An 18,393-nucleotide genomic window follows, 5' to 3' on the forward strand; every position below is an offset into this window, starting at 1 on the left:
TCCGTGCGTCCCTGGACCACTGCGGAAGCCCTCCACACCTTCTCTGACACATCTCCATTGCAACATATTCATTATTTGGACTAAACTTGGAACAGAGTTTTCAGTCTCTTTTTGAACGGCACGGTCTGATCGGGAAAATTGCAACGTTAAAAATGTGGAACATCTGCAGCCTGTGCGCCTCTGGAGGAGACTTCGGCCCCTCCGGCGGCTCCGTCGAGCCCGGTGACGCTGCAGGCGGCGGCGCGCTGGGCTGAGCCGCGGGGAGCTGGAGGCGGGCAGCACCGCCCTCTGCAGACCGCGGCGAGCCTCCACGTCAGGCAGCGGCTCAGTCAGGAAATTCAAACAGAACCCAGCAGCACACACGCTCTCTCACGCACACACAGACGCATCATTGTTCTCCAAGGTCACCCCGGCCGGCATTCCGCACGGGTCTCACGCGCACGCCTTCTATCTCCAAAGGTAACGTGATTTTTTATAAGTTCTTTTTTGGGGTAATAAAAGGAAAGAGGCATTTGTCGTGTCGGGACGTCGCGGTGCGCCAGGATGAGGTGCGTGATGCCCCGCGGTGAAGGCTCGAGGATGAGGAGCAGCTCCGCACCGTCGTGATGCGTTCAAGAGCCTCGAGCGGAAACCCGACATTTAAACATTTCAAAGCCGAATGGCTCGGTTCTATTCCCGCTGGGGTGATTCCCGCTGAGCCCGCACAGGCCCGGATTTCGACTGGCTTTATCCGGCCGCGTCCTTCCATCAGCAGCATCATATGATCAGGTTGCAGCGCCGAAACGCAGATCTCCAAGATTAAAAAAGAACATCACCAGCTCTTTTTCAAATAAGAGGGTCTCATGACTTTAGTTGTTGGAGCCACGTTGTTGTAGTTATTATCATGATTATTACAGCACCAACGAGCAAAACCTTTTATTACACCAGGCAGTGTGTTTTACAGTTTTTTTGTACTGGGCTTTTTATTTGACTTAGACATTCATTAAACGTGAATTGGGGCTGAGTTCTCCTCACAGTTGAGTTATTGCATCAGTTTCCCAACCAACAAGCCTCTCTGCTACTGTCCAAACAGCAGTTTTTGATTACAGACGTCTCCGAACCCAAAATAGGCTGGCATGTTAAATTTGGGGAATGCTACTGTTGTGGCAGCACCAGTGTCCTCACCAAGGTGGAAACCAGCAGAGCTGCTCAGACAACTTTGTTTCTATTAATAATCACAATTACCGTAGTAAAGGGAAATTGAGTTTCTGCTCATGATCTTTGCTGGTGTGTTTTATCTTTAAGGGTCACAAGTGCTGCTCTTGTTAGCTTGTCCTTCAAACAGGGGAGGACGTGGATGGGTGCTTGTGTCTTCAAGGTGACGTCCTGCTCGAGGCCTTTTGACACGTCGTCCCGGTTTGGAGGTGATCCAGACACGCTTTGGGTGTCTTTGTCACACAAACCAAGGCTGTGTTTTATTTCCACGTGAGGACGCTAACGCGGCCGCTGCTGAAGGCAGTTCTTGTGGACAGTGAATACGCGTGTTGGTGTCTTCTTCTGATCAGGTTTCAAGATGAAGCCAGTTTAACGTGTTGCCTGAGGGACATTTGTTGTGGACATAAAACCTGCTGTGTTCAAGCAAAACAACAGCCCCAGTGATGAAACTGCTAACAGAAACCACAATTTCTAATAGGAGTTCATTTAAAGAAGAACTTCCTGTGTTTGACAGTTGGGGGCCACACACGAAGGGGGGGGTTCCATCTTTGAGGGTACTGGTGCCACACGACAGGAAGAAACCAGCCCAGAAACTGGGACACAACTGTCCGTAAACCCGGGACGGTTCCTTTTACCGCTGTAACAACAACGACTGACGCCACCGTCCCCCTGAATGGGAGTCAGACTTAAAATGTCCTGGACTTCCCAGCATGCTCGTGTGGTGTGTTGGCGCGCCCCGGTTCTCCCGAATGTTGGCTGACTGGGTCACGTGACCACTGTGAATCGTATGATTCGTTTGATTGGGGTTAATCATGAACTCTAGTGTTTCGTGTCAGGGTTACCTTCATGTCTCACAGGACAGGACAGGACAGGCAGGACAGGCAGGACAGGACCTGTTGCCTCTTTAGCTCCAGGGGAGGTGCTGGAGCCTCATAGGGGGTGAAGGCAGGTGCAGCCCTGCATGCGTGACCAGCTCATCCCAGGACCCTCTGTGAGCAGTTGGGTACCTTGCCCAAGGGTACCTCGGCAGAGCTCTGAAGGCGTTCACCTCCCTCCACGTCTCAGCTCAGGCCTCCACAGGCTGTTGTCCTGCGTTGGGGGGTAAATCAGTGATCGGGCTCCGTCTGCACCGCTCAACCTTCATTTGTCCTTCACATCAGCAGCCTCGAAGATGGGCGGACGCATTAAGTCAAAGTGTGAAAAGTCTTAAAAAAAAGAGAAAATGACTCAAAGTAGGATTTTATTAATCCTTTTTGACATTGCTGTTTATTAAATGTTTAATCAGTCATTGCCACTTGGATCAACTCGTAACAGGAAGTAGAAAGTGGGCTTGATGTGATGAATAAATAGTAGTTGCTTATTTAAGCAAAGTGTGTCATAGCTGCTAGCGTTAGCTTTAGCGTGACCTACAGATTTAGTTAGTCTGACATCTGTCCAAACATCTAATCTGATAATAAACCTGCAGTGTCAACTTGCACTTCATGGGTATTTGCACATTGATTATCTGGGAAGGCTCTCGGCCCATGATGCTTTGCTCCCTCTACATCAAAGACAATCTTTGTCCAGAAACTTTCCTCTAACGCTCTCGATCAGGGTCTGAGCTGCGTGCCTCTAGGCGGGTTAGCACTCCTTCCCACCGCGTGGGCCTGGTTCACTACAGCAAACTTCATCCTACACCACAAATTCCACAAATTCTGAATGGAAAAACAAGAGAGACGCATCTTGTTGCAACCATTCGAGTAACCGAAGGGTAAATATTGACTTAGCCTGATGCTAGCGGTTGAGCTAGTCGATCCAAGCGACAGGTGGACACGGAAAAGGCTAAAACCCCAAAAGAAAGTGTGGTCAACGATTCAGGCCTCTCCGAGTTCCTCAAACCCGTCTCTCATTTCACACGGGCTGGAGTGGTGGTTACCTGTAAGCTGCTGTCGTGGTGGCCACGCCCGTTCACACCTTCCTGGTAATACAACACTGCATTCCAGAGGGCAAACTCACAGAAGGTGAGAGAGACGGTGGGAGGGGGAGCGGGGGCCGGTGGTGGTTACACTCATTGCACGTTACCAAATGCTATTATATTATCTTAACTAATGAAACTGTTTAACTGCCAGCACCAGGAGCATGTAGTCAGCGCAGGAAATGTTGACATTACGGCTACAAAAGGGTGATTTAGCTTTTTCCACTTCCTGTGCTTCCTACACGGTTGAAGGAAGCACATTCAACACTTCCTGTCTCCTCGGTTGCTCCGTTATTGCATCTGGAGCTTCATGTTGGAGCCCATCGGCGTAAGCCTCTTATGAGCTCTGCAGCTCGTTCGTGCGTCGTAGTCACGTTCAATCAATCAACATCAGTATTTATGTCTGCTGGGTGCTGCTGCGGACAGCCTCTAATCTGATTAGCATGGATTAGCGCTCCTCTATTGAGGGGGAAGGCATAAGAAAGTCTGATTAAAGAGGGAATACAAAGGATACACGCACACAGAGATTATATTTACTCATCAGTCAAGTTGTAGCAGTTATTTATTAGCAGGGTGTTTAATTTAATTCAGTGGATCAAAAGAATTTAGTTAAAAACCAACGACCAGGACTAGCTTTGACTGTATATGCTAATGAAAATGCTAACGTCGCCCGAGCAGCAGAGGAGGAGGAAAAGATTCTTATCATTAATGTCAAAAGGGTGTTTAGATAACCGAAGGTGCTAACATGAGAAGAACTTTTCCAGTGGCGTTCCGATTGTGCTGTCCCGATTATTTGAGAGCGTTGCCACCCGATCCGGTGGGAGGGGCTCAGGGGGCATTATTTATGAATGGCCGTGTGTCTTTTGCACAGCACACCGGAGTGTTTCTGTTTTAAAATGCCGTTAAATATTGAATTGTGTTCCACCGTTGCTACACTAGCATAGCGTTTGTTTACCTACAGTGAGGTCATGTTGTTGCCCCTCATGGAGTCCTTCCCTTCTGTCATTTAGGGTTGTTGGGGGGCTAAAAAGTTCAATCTTTGCTTTATTGGGCCTTTTTCAAACCAACAGCATGTTCCTTCCTTCCTTCCATAAAACCCAGGTTGGTGACTTTCTGGTGACCTTCTGGACCTTCTCGTCCCGCTACGCCTCAACCCAAATCCTCTTTGAGCAGAGCAAACAGCTCCAAACACTGTTCCTACATTAGTACAAGCCGATGTCGAGGATTTTAAGTAGAAGGAAATTAAAAGAAACGACGTGATGTTTGCCTGAAGCATCTGGAGCCAATAAGAGTCACTCTCGTCTCTATGCGTCCGTACATCTGAATAAATGTTTTAGCCCCATCGGCACCGTCACAGGTGAAATCGGCCTCGGTAGGTCGGCTATCGGGCAACATTTTGAACGACTGGCTCTCGAAACGGAGGTCTGTGTGGATCGTTCCTGAGCATCTTCGTTCCTGAAAGCTTCTTTTGTCTTTTCTCCCTGGCTTTTAACACAGCCTGAGACTTTGATCCTACTTTTAGTGCTTTAGGGCTTTTATATTTTATATTTTATATATTTTTTTAGCTGACAAGACTTTGCAACAACTATTACAACTGTATGATTGTTTTTATAGCGCTATAATGATAAGGATAAAAGACTTTATTGATCCCACATTGGGGAAATTACACGTTACAGCCTGTGGTGTACAGTACAGAAAAGTACTAAAAGAAAAAATAAATAAATAAAAAGACTCTTATATTATGTACATTGCTATGTACATTGTACAGTATATACAGAAATTAAAAATTATGTTCAGAAGGAGTGTCGGACAGTGTGAAGAAAAATGAAGGTGCAAATAAGATGTGCAAATAAGACATTCCAGAGGTAGTTATGATTCGTTCGTGCAAATGTGCCAACCCTGGGTTATTGGTGCTACATTTAAGTGTTGTGCATGTTGAGCAATCTGATAGCAGTTGGGATGAATGACCTGCAGTACCGCTCCCTCTTACACCGTGGGTGTAACAGTCTGCTGCTGAAGGAGCTGCTTAAGAGGCCCCCACAGTCTGGTGTAGGGGGTGAGAGGGGGTGTCCAGGATTGATGTCAGCTTGGCCAACATCCTCCTCTCACCCACCTCCTCAATGGAGTCCAGAGAACAGTCCAGGACTGAGCCAGCCCGTCTGACCAGCTTGTTGAGTCTCTTCCTGTCCCTCTCTGAGCTTCCACAGCTCCAGCAGACCACAGCGTAGAAGATCACCGATGCCACCACAGAGTCATAAAAAGTCCTAAGCAGTGACCTGCACACTCCAAAGGACCTCAGTCTCCTCAACAGAAGAAGACGACTTTGGCCCTTCTTGTACAGGGCGTCTGTGTTATGAGTCCAATCCAGTTTATTTTTGAGGTGAACACCCAGGTATTTGTACTCCTCCACGATCTCAATGTCCAAATCCTGGATGTTCACGGGTGCAGTGTGAGGAGCCTTCCTGCTGAAGTCGATCACCACCTCCTTTGTCTTGCTGGTGTTGATGCACAGATGGTTCAGTTCACACCAGGCGACAAAGTTGGTAATGACCTCCCTGTACTCCAGTTCGTTCCCCTCCGACACATGTCCAAGGATGGCTGTATCGTCGGAGAACTTCTGGAGGTGGCAGCTGTCTGAGTTGTGGTTGAAATCCGATGTGCAGAGAGTGAAGAGGAAGGGAGAGAGAACTGTACCCTGCGGTGCCCCCGTGCTGCAGACTACCACCTCGGACTCACAGTCACGGAGCCTCACGTACTGCGGTCTGTTGGTGAGGTAGTCGGTGGTCCAGGCAGCCAGGTGACAGTCGACTCCGGCTCCCTCCAGCTTGCCTCTCAGCAATGATGGCTGGATTGTGTTGAAGGCACTGGAGAAGTCAAAGAACATGACTCTCACAGTGCTCCCGGTGCTCTCTTGGTGTGAGAGTGACAGCAGGTAGATGACAGCGTCATCCACACCAATGCCCGGTCGATATGCAAACTGTAGAGGGTCCATCTTGCTGTCCACCAGCTGTCGGAGGTGGGTGAGAACAATCCTCTCCATGGTCTTCATCAGGTGAAAGGTTTAGCAGGGCTTTTAGATCAGGGGTCATCCAGGGTTTGTTGTTGGGGAAACACCGAACGGTATTTTCCACACAGAAGTTGATGTAATCCATGATGCAGGTTGTCAGGCCGTCGATGTCCTCCCCGTGAGGTTCACATAACACATCCTATAAAGGAGATATAACTATTAATTATTGTAGTCCCGTGCGTCGGGGGTGGCTACAATAAGGTGGACAGAGGGTAGGGCTGCCTCCCATTAGCCTCCAGGTAGCGTCAGGGGACACCTGTGTCCCTTTGACTTTCGTTGTCCTGGATGTGTCCCTCCGTGCTGTTGCTGCCTGTTCTAATCCCACAGCCGACTGTATACTGTCAATAGGAGCTGCAGCCGTCACCTGATTCCTCCCAACATTGTCGATAACTGTTTGATTTTTGTGATCTTCTCAACACCGGCTCAGGTTCTTTCACAACCTTCAACGTGCTGAAAATGTCTCCTGTCCTGACTTTTCCTTTGAGCTCTACCTTCTGTGTTTTACAGTGAGGTTTCTGCCTGGACGTGGGCCCGCGATGCCACCCAAGGCCACGAGTCCCCCCGCCGTGCCCCCGCCAGACGGCGGCTGGGGCTGGGCCGTGGTCTTCGGATCCTTCATCTCCATCGGCTTCTCGTACGCCTTCCCCAAGGCCATCACGGTCTTCTTCAAGGACATCCAGATCATCTTCAACGCCAGCTACAGTGAGATCGCATGGATCTCCTCCATCATGTTGGCGGTCATGTACGCCGCGGGTGAGACGCCGCTCATGTACCTTTTCTTTGTATCCCCTCATATCGTATTTCTTTGTTTCATGGATGGAAGCGAACCAAAGTTCTGTTGATAGCGCACGTTTGTGATCACGTTTATTTCTTCTGTGGACGTATAAACAAGGCCGAGGTCGTTCGAAAGGCTGCGTTGTGACATGTGACCCACGTGGTTGTCGCTAAGGCGCCAAAGATATCCGACTGCAAAATGCTCGTAGGTCATGCAAATATAATAAGGTGTCGTCGACGTAGCAATGAAAGCAATCGCTTTAGGAAATGTGTAGCGCCATAAATGCTAATGACTTCTGATCAAACCATGTTAGCACACGTTGCCCATCAGTTATTGTTGGCCTTCATGCTAGCTACAGCAGCGCAACGTGCTACTGTAGCTGAGGAGCTCTAGTGTGCGTTGCGGGTGCAACCTGCTCTTTCCGTAGTAACAGGCAACAACTTTTTCACCACTTCTATTTTTATCTGTGACGCTGACTTCCTGACAGGCTCTTGCGCAGCTCAGTGCTTCCAACGAAAAGGTGAAATCAGCGTAAAAGGCTCCAGTTTTCAGGATAAAGGGGCTTGGGTTGTTTCTTCTAGAAAAACCTTTCAGTCCTGTCTGACTGAGCTAGCATGACCAGCGTAGCTCCTTCACAGGCCCCAGGCCACAGTGTGCACAGTGAAAGCAACACATTAGCATTCATTCCACAAGCTGCACAATTTGTTTCACCATTAACTATTAATATCTTCCCTGTTCGTTTACATCTCAAATATTCATGTGACTTTTTAAAACCTCTTTCAGGCCTGAAGCAACTGAAAATTTACATTTGTGTTTTTAAAAAAAAATACATGTTATGGTGAAAAATGTTGGAGGAGGAAGTTGTTGCCTGTAAAATATCGTATTAATGCATTTCCCAGTTTAGCCAGACCATTTTGTGGCTGCCCTCTGTCCACACTGTAAAAACTGCATCTCTGTCATTTAGCATCTCTGTTCCACTATAACCAGTCCATTTAGCCTCTGTCCCACTATAACCAGTCCATTTAGCCTCTGTCCCACTATAACCAGTCCATTTCGCCTCTCTGTCCCACTATAACCAGTCCATTTAGCCTCTCTGTCCCACTATAACCAGTCCATTTAGCCTCTCTGTCCCACTATAACCAGCACATTTAGCATCTCTGTCCCACTATAACCAGTCCATTTAGCCTCTGTCCCACTATAACCAGTCCATTTAGCCTCTGTCCCACTATAACCAGTCCATTTAGTCTCTCTGTCCCACTATAACCAGCACATTTAGCATCTCTGTCCCACTATAACCAGTCCATTTAGCCTCTGTCCCACTATAACCAGTCCATTTAGCCTCTGTCCCACTATAACCTGTCCATTTAGCTTCTCTGTCCCACTATAACCAGTCCATTTTGCCTCTCTGTCCCACTATAACCAGTCCATTTAGCCTCTGTCCCACTATAACCAGTCGATTTAGCTTCTCTGTCCCACTATAACCAGTCCATTTCGCCTCTCTGTCCCACTATAACCAGTCCATTTAGCCCCTCTGTCCCACTATAACCAGTCCATTTAGTCTCTCTGTCCCACTATAACCAGTCCATTTTGCCTCTCTGTCCCACTATAACCAGTCCATTTAGCCCCTCTGTCCCACTATAACCAGTCCATTTAGTCTCTCTGTCCCACTATAACCAGTCCATTTTGCCTCTCTGTCCCACTATAACCAGTCCATTTAGTCTCTCTGTCCCACTATAACCAGTCCATTTTGCCTCTCTGTCCCACTATAACCAGTCCATTTAGCCCCTCTGTCCCACTATAACCAGTCCATTTAGTCTCTCTGTCCCACTATAACCAGTCCATTTTGCCTCTCTGTCCCACTATAACCAGTCCATTTAGCCCCTCTGTCCCACTATAACCAATCCATTTAGCCTCTCTGTTCCACTATAACCAGTCCATTTAGCCTCTCTGTTCCACTATAACCAGTCCATTTAGCTTCTCTGTACCACTATAACCAGTCCATTTAGTCTCTCTGTCGCACTATAACCAGTCCATTTAGCCCCTCTGTCCCACTATAACCAGTCCATTTAGCCCCTCTGTCCCACTATAACCAATCCATTTAGCCTCTCTGTTCCACTATAACCAGTCCATTTAGCCCCTCTGTCCCACTATAACCAATCCATTTAGCCTCTCTGTTCCACTATAACCAGTCCATTTAGCTTCTCTGTCCCACTATAACCAGTCCATTTCGCCTCTCTATCCCACTATAACCTATAATTACCCGCCCTGTGACGCTGGTGTCGCTGTGCTAGTTTCAGGATGACATTAATGGAAACCAAAGGAAACTCTCTTTTTAACAACACAATAACATGCTGCTGTTATTAGCTCATCTAAACCAACATGTAAGATTTTAGCCCTCGGGTTGTGTTGCATATCTGTTAGCTTAGCGCCTCTGCTAATACAGCCCGTCTTCTCAGTTGCTATCGTTGCTCACCAAACGTATTATTTTGATGCGTTTGCTTCGCAAATTACATTTCAAGAAAGAAACTGCAGCTTTTTTAAGCTTCTGTTTTATTTCAGTTCGGTTGCTTTTTGTTTTATTCTAAATTGTTTCACTGTTAGGCTACAATAGCCTGTATTAACAATAATTATGTGTTGTTATAATGGGTCCATGATAATTCACCAAAAAGAGAATTATAAACTTTTCCTGTATTGAGGAATTTAGACGAAGATTTAAAGTTTTAAAAAAGAAATAAATTCATATGTGGTATTTGCCACGATAAGCTCATTACAGTGTATTATACTGTTTATTATCATTAGAATTTGAAGTATTACTGCTGCGAAACAAGGCAAAGCCAGTGTTCTCTGTCCTGTTCTGGGACACGAGCTTACAGGAGGATGAGGGTGTGTCACACACACATCTGACTGGTTTCACTTGGCTCCGGTTCAGCGCTGCAGTGCAACCGTCCCCAACATTACATCAGACAGGCGCACGGCCGAGTCGCCGTGTGATGACGTGTTCAAGCCCCAGGCTGCGCGTTTGTGTTGGATCAGTGCCTCTAATCCAGCCTCCCTCCCTCCCTCCCTCCCTCCCTCTCTCTCTCTCTCCTCTCTCTCTCTCTCTCTCTCACACACACACACACAGATTTGACCTTGGCATAAGCCGGTGAGGAAACTGCACGCTCGTGTTGCGTTCACTGTCAGTCAAAGTAGCATAGTAAGCGAAGGGAGGGAAATTAGGCTGAGCTCTAAGATGGTCGTCTTTTATCTCCATGACGACGGGCAATCACTGATGCCGCCAGTGTAAGCTGACCCTCCCACTCCCCTAATTCGGGAGTTTTCTGGTAACTTTGGCTGCAGTGTTGTTTGCCTTAAATGGGTCTCTTCTTGCAAAAGAAACCCAGAGTTTGACCCCTAAACAAGCAAGAGTGGCAGAAAACCCCCTTGAACAGGACCAGGCTCATGTGGGGGCCCCTCCTGCTGATGGCTGGAGGGGTAAAGGAGGAGGAGGGTGGGGCAGCGACGGCACCGCGTCACGTCGACGTGTGTTGCCGGGGTTTGTTGCCTTCCTCAACCCCAAACAAGCTGTTTCTCTTCTTCATTTTAATTTGTGTCAGTAGTGTTGAAGACGTCAGAAGAGACAAAGCTGTTTATCTCTGGAAGTTCCAGGTTCCCCTGACAACCCTTCGACCCTGGCTACCTGTTTCAGGACTGACGGGGTGTCTGACACAGGCTGCCGACACATAGTTCACATATTAGTGTCACAGTTTGTGGCGGCAGCTTCAGACACATTAAAATATGTCAGTGTTTTCAAAAAGGAAGCCGGCGGGTGTTTTCAGCAGAACATCCTCTTTTAAGCGGTTTGCCTCCGCCGGTTGAGGGGAACTTCCTAAAAGTCTATAAAAGGAGAAGAAGATTCACGCAGCGTGATTTAATACAGACTCTTCGCCCGGTGACCCGCTACGTGTCCTGCTGGGAGTAAAAGGCTTATTTAAGAAACACACCTTTGCCTGCCTCTCTGGCTCGCTTCTCATCGATCTGTACTTGAACCCCAACAAAGGGAGGTCGCCTTTACAAGCACACAGATGCCATTAGCAGACAAAGACACGCACAGACTCGTTACCGGAAGAGTGGAACCAATCAGGCGAGTGCGGAGGAGCGTTGTATAAAAGCCCGAGTCATCTCAGGAGAATGGCCTACTTCTACAGTGGTGGCTAATAATAGCCTGCTGGTGCTCCTGACACGTCATCATGACAAAGTCGTTCTCACCAGTCATGCTAACACTAAAATGCTCCACTATGGATGGAAAATATCTGACTAAACCTGCCAAGACTATAGGAAATATGCCTTTTGTTACTGCTCAGCTGCTAGCTCTGGGGACATTAGCAAGGCTCCTCCTAATATGCAGAATTGAAAACAGTTTCTTTGTGATAAATTGAGCAGCTTTTTTCTGTATTCTGAGGAGTTTTTGCCAGTAAACTAAAAAACAACCCTCCATTAATCTAAAGGCTTTGCGTCTCAGTCAGTCAACACTCTGATTCCAAAGCTCGGTCAAAAATACTGCGACTGACCTTTGCTTCCTCTTCTAATGATGTTATTTCGACAAGGTTAAATGGGGGATTTCTTTCTAAGCTGATTAACTTGAAGATGTTCGCTGCTACTTTTCATTGAAACTGAAACCTCTTGGTGTGTCTCCATGAAACACTAAATATTGTAAATCAACCACCCAGGTTCTGTTAACAGGACCTGCAGCTGCTGTAGCAGCCAGAGTCGCTCTTGCTGCACCCCGACAGGTCCTGGTCTCCGTTAACGAGAAGCCTCTCAAGCTTCCTCTGTTCTCCTAGGTCCCATCAGCAGTGTCCTGGTCAACACCTACGGCTGCAGGCCCATCGTGATGATCGGGGGCTGCCTAAGCTCCCTGGGGATGATCTTAGCTTCCTTCTGCACCAGCGTCCTGCAGCTTTACCTGTGCATCGGAGTTATCGGCGGTAAGTCCCTGGAAAGCGCACCAAGTCCATTTGAGATAAGTCGGGGAGCTTAAGTCTAAGACGCAGGTTATAAATAAAACTGTTGTTTTTGTTTACACGGTTTATTCCTGCTGGAGGCTGTAGATGGTTAGATGGACAGTTATGTCCACCAGAGACACAACGCCAACACCATGAGCTATATTTATAGCCGTGGTTGTGCACTATTCTTACAATGATTCTGATCAAACATCCCAACAGCACGATAAAGGGAACAGGAAATGACTTCGGATTTGTCGATTTCTAAAGCTTTTTATAAACGTGTTCTTCCTTTTATCATCGCGTGTCTGTTTAATAAAACTGTGCATGTTTTCCCGTAGGACTTGGTCTGGCCTTCAACCTGCAGCCGGCGCTCACCATGATCGGGAGATATTTCTATAAGAAGCGCCCCATTGCTAATGGCTTGGCCATGGCCGGTAGTCCGGTGTTCCTCAGCACCCTGGCTCCCCTCAACCAGTATCTCTTCAACCAGTTTGGCTGGAGGGGAAGCTTCCTGATCCTGGGCGGGCTGCTGCTGAACTGCTGCGTGGCCGGTTCTCTGATGAGGCCTCTGGGGCCACCACCCAGCAAGAACAAGAAGGATGAGGAGATAGCCGCCACCACCACCACCACCACGAAAGAGAAGCTGACGCCCTGGCTGCTAGTGAACAGGTACCTGGACCTGTCGCTCTTCAAACACCGCGGCTTCCTCATTTACCTGTCAGGAAACGTCATCATGTTCTTTGGCTTCTTCGCGCCGATCGTCTTCCTTGCCGCATACGCCAAAGACATGGGCGTGGATGAGTACTCGGCCGCTTTCTTGCTCTCAATTCTGGCTTTCGTCGACATGTTTGCCAGGCCATCCATGGGGCTTCTGGCCAACTCCCGCTGGGTCCGGCCCAAGATCCAGTACTTCTTCAGCTTCGCCGTGCTGTACAATGGCGTGTGCCACATTCTGTGCCCGCTGGTGGAGAGTTACACCGGCCTGGTAGTTTACGCGTTATTTTTCGGCTTTGCGTTTGGCATGGTCAGCTCGGTGCTGTTTGAGACGCTGATGGACCTGGTGGGGGCTCAGAGGTTCTCCAGCGCCGTGGGACTCACCACCATCGTGGAGTGCTGCCCGGTTCTCCTCGGCCCACCGCTAGCAGGTACCAATCATCTACGGCCTCCTCTTACATGGGAAAAAACAACAACAACATCTAAACATTGCATTTGTGCTTTTGCAGGGAAGCTTGTGGACGTCACGAAAAACTACAAGTACATGTATTTCTGCTGCGGCGCCGTCGTGATCCTGGCCAGCGTTTGGCTCTTTATCGGGAACTTCATCAACTACAGACTCCTGGAGCGCGAGCGCAAGGCGGCAGAGATGTACAAACGGACTGAGACAGAAGACCCTGACCAAGGTCAGGAAAAGAAGGAGGCCGAGGCCGAGGCCCAGGCGTTGCAGGAACTGGTGGCCAAGGGTCCAAATGACGAGCAACCGATGCAGCACGAAACCAACATCTAGACGCCCGTTTTTGTACCCCCTGGTTGTAATTTCACCTCCCCTGTGGTCCAACCGGTAGGAGCCTCTCGGTGGCTCCGCCGCGCTGTCTTCAGGGTCCGATGCACTTCTCAAAACACAAACTGCCAAAGCAACGGTTGTGTCGTTGAAAGTGTGCCAACGAGCCGTGTGCAAAATCCTGATACTAACAAAAACACTCCAAACGGAGGTCATTTAAAGAACGTGAGAACAGAAACATCAAGTAGTACCGACTGGATTCACCTCATATCAGATTCACAAAGATCACGTGTGTGTTAAAGACGAACGCATCGAAATATTTAGACTTCAGCTATTTGTGAACAGCATGGCAGAAAGATATGACCCGTATCATTTTTACGTTATTTAATATATTAAAAAAATCAATATAGCCATAACTAACAATTTGAGCCGTCTGTTTCTACAAAGCAGTAATTTCCTTTATTCCTCTGGGACGCGATCGCAGCCCGCTCTGGTGGCCGGTGTTCAAGCCTCGGCAGCAAACTCAGAATTTGCTGAAAACCGAATAAACTTCCTGTTCGCTAGATCAAATGGGAACCCAACAAGGCAGCAGATGTTAAATGTAAAAGTTCACCGCGGAAACCCTCGAATTGGCTGATTGTGTGGCGCTTGGAGCGGGAACGCGGCGCTAGCTACTGCAAAATCTTAATTGCGCTGCGTTAATATGCCGATCGAGCGCTCTAAAAATCCCCACTCTTGTAAATAAAGAGCAGATGTGTTCACAGCCGGTGGTCATCTGAGCGTTCCGACGCTGCCGAGTAAAAACCCACTCCGACGCCGGCTTTACGGCTTCCGATCTGTCATAAAAAGCCGCCTCTAGTCCTCCATTGTTGTTCGCCGGCCCGCTCGGGAAGATAAATGGCAGCGTTTCCCTCCTAACTTTATGAAAACTGCTGCACTTCAGCGAATTTAAATAGAGTTGAATGTAATTTCCTCTGTGGGCCTTAATGAAGTATTAACGACCAAAAAACCATCTGTGTAGAGGAGGTTTCCGTACATTTGAGCCCCACTAGCGATATATTGGAATGCCGATGTGTGTGCAGAGCTCGGAAGTGTGTTCTATGATGCGTTGCCTTAACTGTAAAGTGAGTCCTTGAGAGTGTTACTGTACGAATATTCCGCTTCTTTTGTCTCCTAACACATCTGATGAGCTGTAACATGAAGTACTGTCTGTAGCAGATCCACCCCAGTGTGGCGGCACTTTATGGAATCTATTACCTGCTGAATGCTAAATCCATTTAATCTATTCGTCTAAATGTCCCAACAGCAACAGGAGACACACCTGTTAGCTGTTGCTGTGCTGTTTTCACCAAAGCTTCGGGGTCCTAAGGCCAAACATATAGTCACATACCTGCCATAGCAGGTGTCCTTTGATTGTCCTTCGTGTTTGTCCGCACCTTGAAGAGCTGAATGTGTAATCAGAGTGGACCGAATGGACACTGCTGATTCTGATGGGAACGATGCTTTGCAGTTTGCTCACCAGCATTTCAAGTTTGTATTTGTTTGAGTTCTGTTATTAATGACTGGGAGTCTTCCATGGGGATGTCAAGATCCCTGTCCTCTAGGTTGCAGGACAATCGTGTAACACTGCCCCCTGCTGGTGACAGCGCAGACCAAACGGAGCTCTTCAGGAGGGTAAACAAATGCTATTTATTTCTAGACATGTGATTTAACAACCTATTTTTTGTGGTCGCTCTAATTAGTGCTATTTAGCAGGGTCAAAGGTCACCTTTGTTTTGTTTTTCTTAGATTTGTTTCAATCATAAATGACTAGAGGTGATTTTTTTAAGGCTGTAAAAATGTTCTAAAAGTATTTCCTGTCATTCCAAACATGTTTGTCATGGTTTGACCCTGATGTCCTGCTCCTTCAGGGAGTCCCAACCGACACACTGACATTTTATCCTTTTACGATTAGGAACTGCAGGAACTTAATTTGTCCCTAATTTGCATTTTCTGTGTTTTTGTGATTTAAAAATACGTTTTTATCTATAACAAATAGAGATATTGAATTTCAGATGCACCAATAGCCTTATTAGTTATATTGCTTTAGCATTTCACATTTTTGCCCACTGTAGATGAAGAGGTTAATGAACAATGAGGTTATATATAAGTTATTGTTATATACCGTATTTTGTGTTATAAATGAACAAACTGTGTTATTTTGGGAAATGCAAACACGAATACTGGACAGTGTTTTTCTCCTGATGGAGGAATCGATGTGTTTTAGGAAAATTCTAAAGCAGTTGAGGGGCCTGAGATCGTGCTGAAATAAAAAGAACAGAAACGCAGCGTCTTTACGCATCTATTATCATGTACATTGTACACACCTTCATGATTAATAATGATTTAAAAAAAAGTTAAAATCATTCTCCTGATATTTTAGGAAGCTTTTAAGCTAGCTGTGCCTTATTGTACATTAGTGATCGCTGTCTTCCACATCTGCGCGTTACAAATCAATGGATTATTTTCTATATATTTCCTAATATTTTGAAATCATTTTGCCCTTGTTAGCAGGTTTGTGGCCGTCATCCTAGGAGAGCTGTCCAGTATTCCCATTTCAGTCTTTTTCACTACCTCTGCAGCTGTGATGGGAACAAACTTCACACGGGTATAAGAAAACAGATGATTCTTTTGTATTCATCAGAGAATGTGATCACCTGTCACTGCAGAAATATCTGTCTATTAATGTACCGAAATAAAGGAGCGTGAAATCCAAGACTTGTGCTTTTCAGCAAACTGCAGAAGCTAAAGCTGCCGAGGACAAATGTTCTCGAGCCTTTTTTTATTTTAGACGCTGCAGGTCTCCGCGTCCTTCAACTGCCCTGTAAAAGGCGACTATTGAGCCTTAAAAGGTTGTAAAACTGTCTTTTTTTGTAGACTACAGACTGAGCTCCAGTTGATTTATTATGAAGATCATATAATTATTGTGCTTTTTTTTATAGGCCGTGGGAATGAGGCTGTAATTGAGTGAATGGATGTCGAAATCCATATCACTGGTTTTTATCGCGTACTTTGTTCATCAGATAAAACAGGAACATTAGCATTAACACCCGTTCCTAATGAGACAAATCCGAACAATAATTATTCTTTAATATCTCTGAAAATCTGTCATTGCAGACGGAGTGTCGTTTGTGGAAAGTTAGGTTGTATTGTTTTGTGGGGACCATTCGCATGAACAGCCAATAATAATCAGAACAGAGTTTTATCAACCCAACCACTCGTTGGCGCCAAATCGACCATTGTGGAAGTCCCGTCATGGTACAATTGAATGTTTTAAAGATGGTAAATTTAGTGGGGACAGTCAGGAGGAGGATGATCATGGTCGCTATTACAGATATAATTTGAGAAAAGGGACAGTGGTACTAACAATTCACTGGTGAGCAGCATGTTTAAGTCTACTACTACTACTATTACTACTACTACTACTAATAATAGTAACTATAATAATAGTAATAATCGCTGCACTGCACAGTACATTAACAGGCAGAACATGAGATCACCTGGAGGGAACCAGACGCTCATTAAAGTCAGAGCGCCTACATCAAACCGAATAATAATCATGCACGAGGTGATGCACAAATCTGCCTGGCAACAGATTTTTAAAGAACCTAAACCCCACCACCACTTCCTGCGCCATTAGTACACACTACACGTGCTGCGGATGGCTGGAGACCCTCAGGCAGAGTTTCTGGCTAGATTTTAATTACCTGTTGGGGTTTGAATGCACAAAGAAGTTGACCTCCAAAACAGAGTTGAGCTCAAGTCCCCAGGAAAAGCTGCAGAGTTTTGGGTCGGCGGCCTGGCGCTCGGCAATTAGCTGTAACACCGGCACAAGCGGCTTTCAGCAACAATGTTGTGATAATAGGTTAAACACTGAAGGGACGTGCACCTCCCAGTGGAGATGTTCACTTTCTGTTGAACGTCCTTACGTTATAGTGATGCTTCTCACGTGAAGGGCGCATTTTTGTCTTGATAGAGTTTCCTTTTCTCAAGTATCATGTGGGGAATTTTTACTGCAGGAGCACTCAGCTTCTTCATAATTATGTCTAATCTGGGCAGATGATTAATCACTGTTCCAAAGCCTAAACTACTGTAAATAATAATAATTTTCAGCGAGCCGCACATTAACTCTACACACACATTAACAAGTTTCTCTTTATACTTCCTGTTGTCTTTTAGTTTAATCGAAAAATGACCTTTGTTCTCACGTGGACCATTTAAACGATGAAAGGCTGGACCGCCATCCCTCTGTGCTCGCTCTGACTCTGCAGCAAGCCTCGATGTTTTTCAGGAGCACCTGATCAGACTATAGAAACGGAACGAAGGGGTGAACTCGATCGCCTGCCAGGAGGTTTGCATAACAGTTAATTTTTCTGCATCTCACGTCATACAAACCACATGGTTTGGTGATCGGAGCGGATCTTCTGTTAATCAGAACATAAAACGTAATTTTAATAAATGCTGAAAAGCGTAGTGGACCGAGCTAGTTGCCCTGGGGTGTGCCCTGGGGGGAAACAACTGTCGATACTGAGCACAGATGACAAACTATTTGATAAATACTGCAGGAAACCATTTTTATTCAATTTAATTTTCACTACGCCTAATTCGCTTTTAATCAATTTAACTACACATGGAGGGAAGCAAATGTGTACATGAATTCAGACGCATGCAGACAATCCCAAGAGGGGAAAAAACAGTTTGTTTTGCAGAGGTCATTGGCCGAAACCAGCATAAATTTGCAAAATTGTATTTAAAGCGTGTTTTCCACTACCTTTATTTAATTTCAAATCTTAAATTTTGTTTATTTTTGATTTAATTGGATTTCAAATGTACATCAACACTTCTAAGCTGCCCTCTCTCAACACCTGCAGAATATTTACG

General features: G+C 46.5%; 1 protein-coding gene across 1 annotated transcript; it reads left to right on the forward strand.

Moving 5' to 3' along the window:
* The first annotated feature begins 301 nt into the window (after positions 1-301).
* On the forward strand, positions 302-16,228 carry LOC130519323 (monocarboxylate transporter 2-like). Its single transcript, XM_057022673.1, has 5 exons — positions 302-459; positions 6,723-6,968; positions 11,814-11,957; positions 12,314-13,120; positions 13,199-16,228. Exons 2-5 carry the CDS (start codon positions 6,752-6,754, stop codon positions 13,477-13,479), a joined length of 1,449 nt encoding a protein of 482 aa, XP_056878653.1. The 5' UTR covers positions 302-459; positions 6,723-6,751; the 3' UTR covers positions 13,480-16,228.
* Positions 16,229-18,393: the final 2,165 nt, after the last annotated feature.

Source organism: Takifugu flavidus, chromosome 22 (genome assembly GCF_003711565.1).
Source record: "Takifugu flavidus isolate HTHZ2018 chromosome 22, ASM371156v2, whole genome shotgun sequence".
Classification (NCBI taxonomy): Eukaryota; Metazoa; Chordata; class Actinopteri; order Tetraodontiformes; family Tetraodontidae; genus Takifugu; species Takifugu flavidus.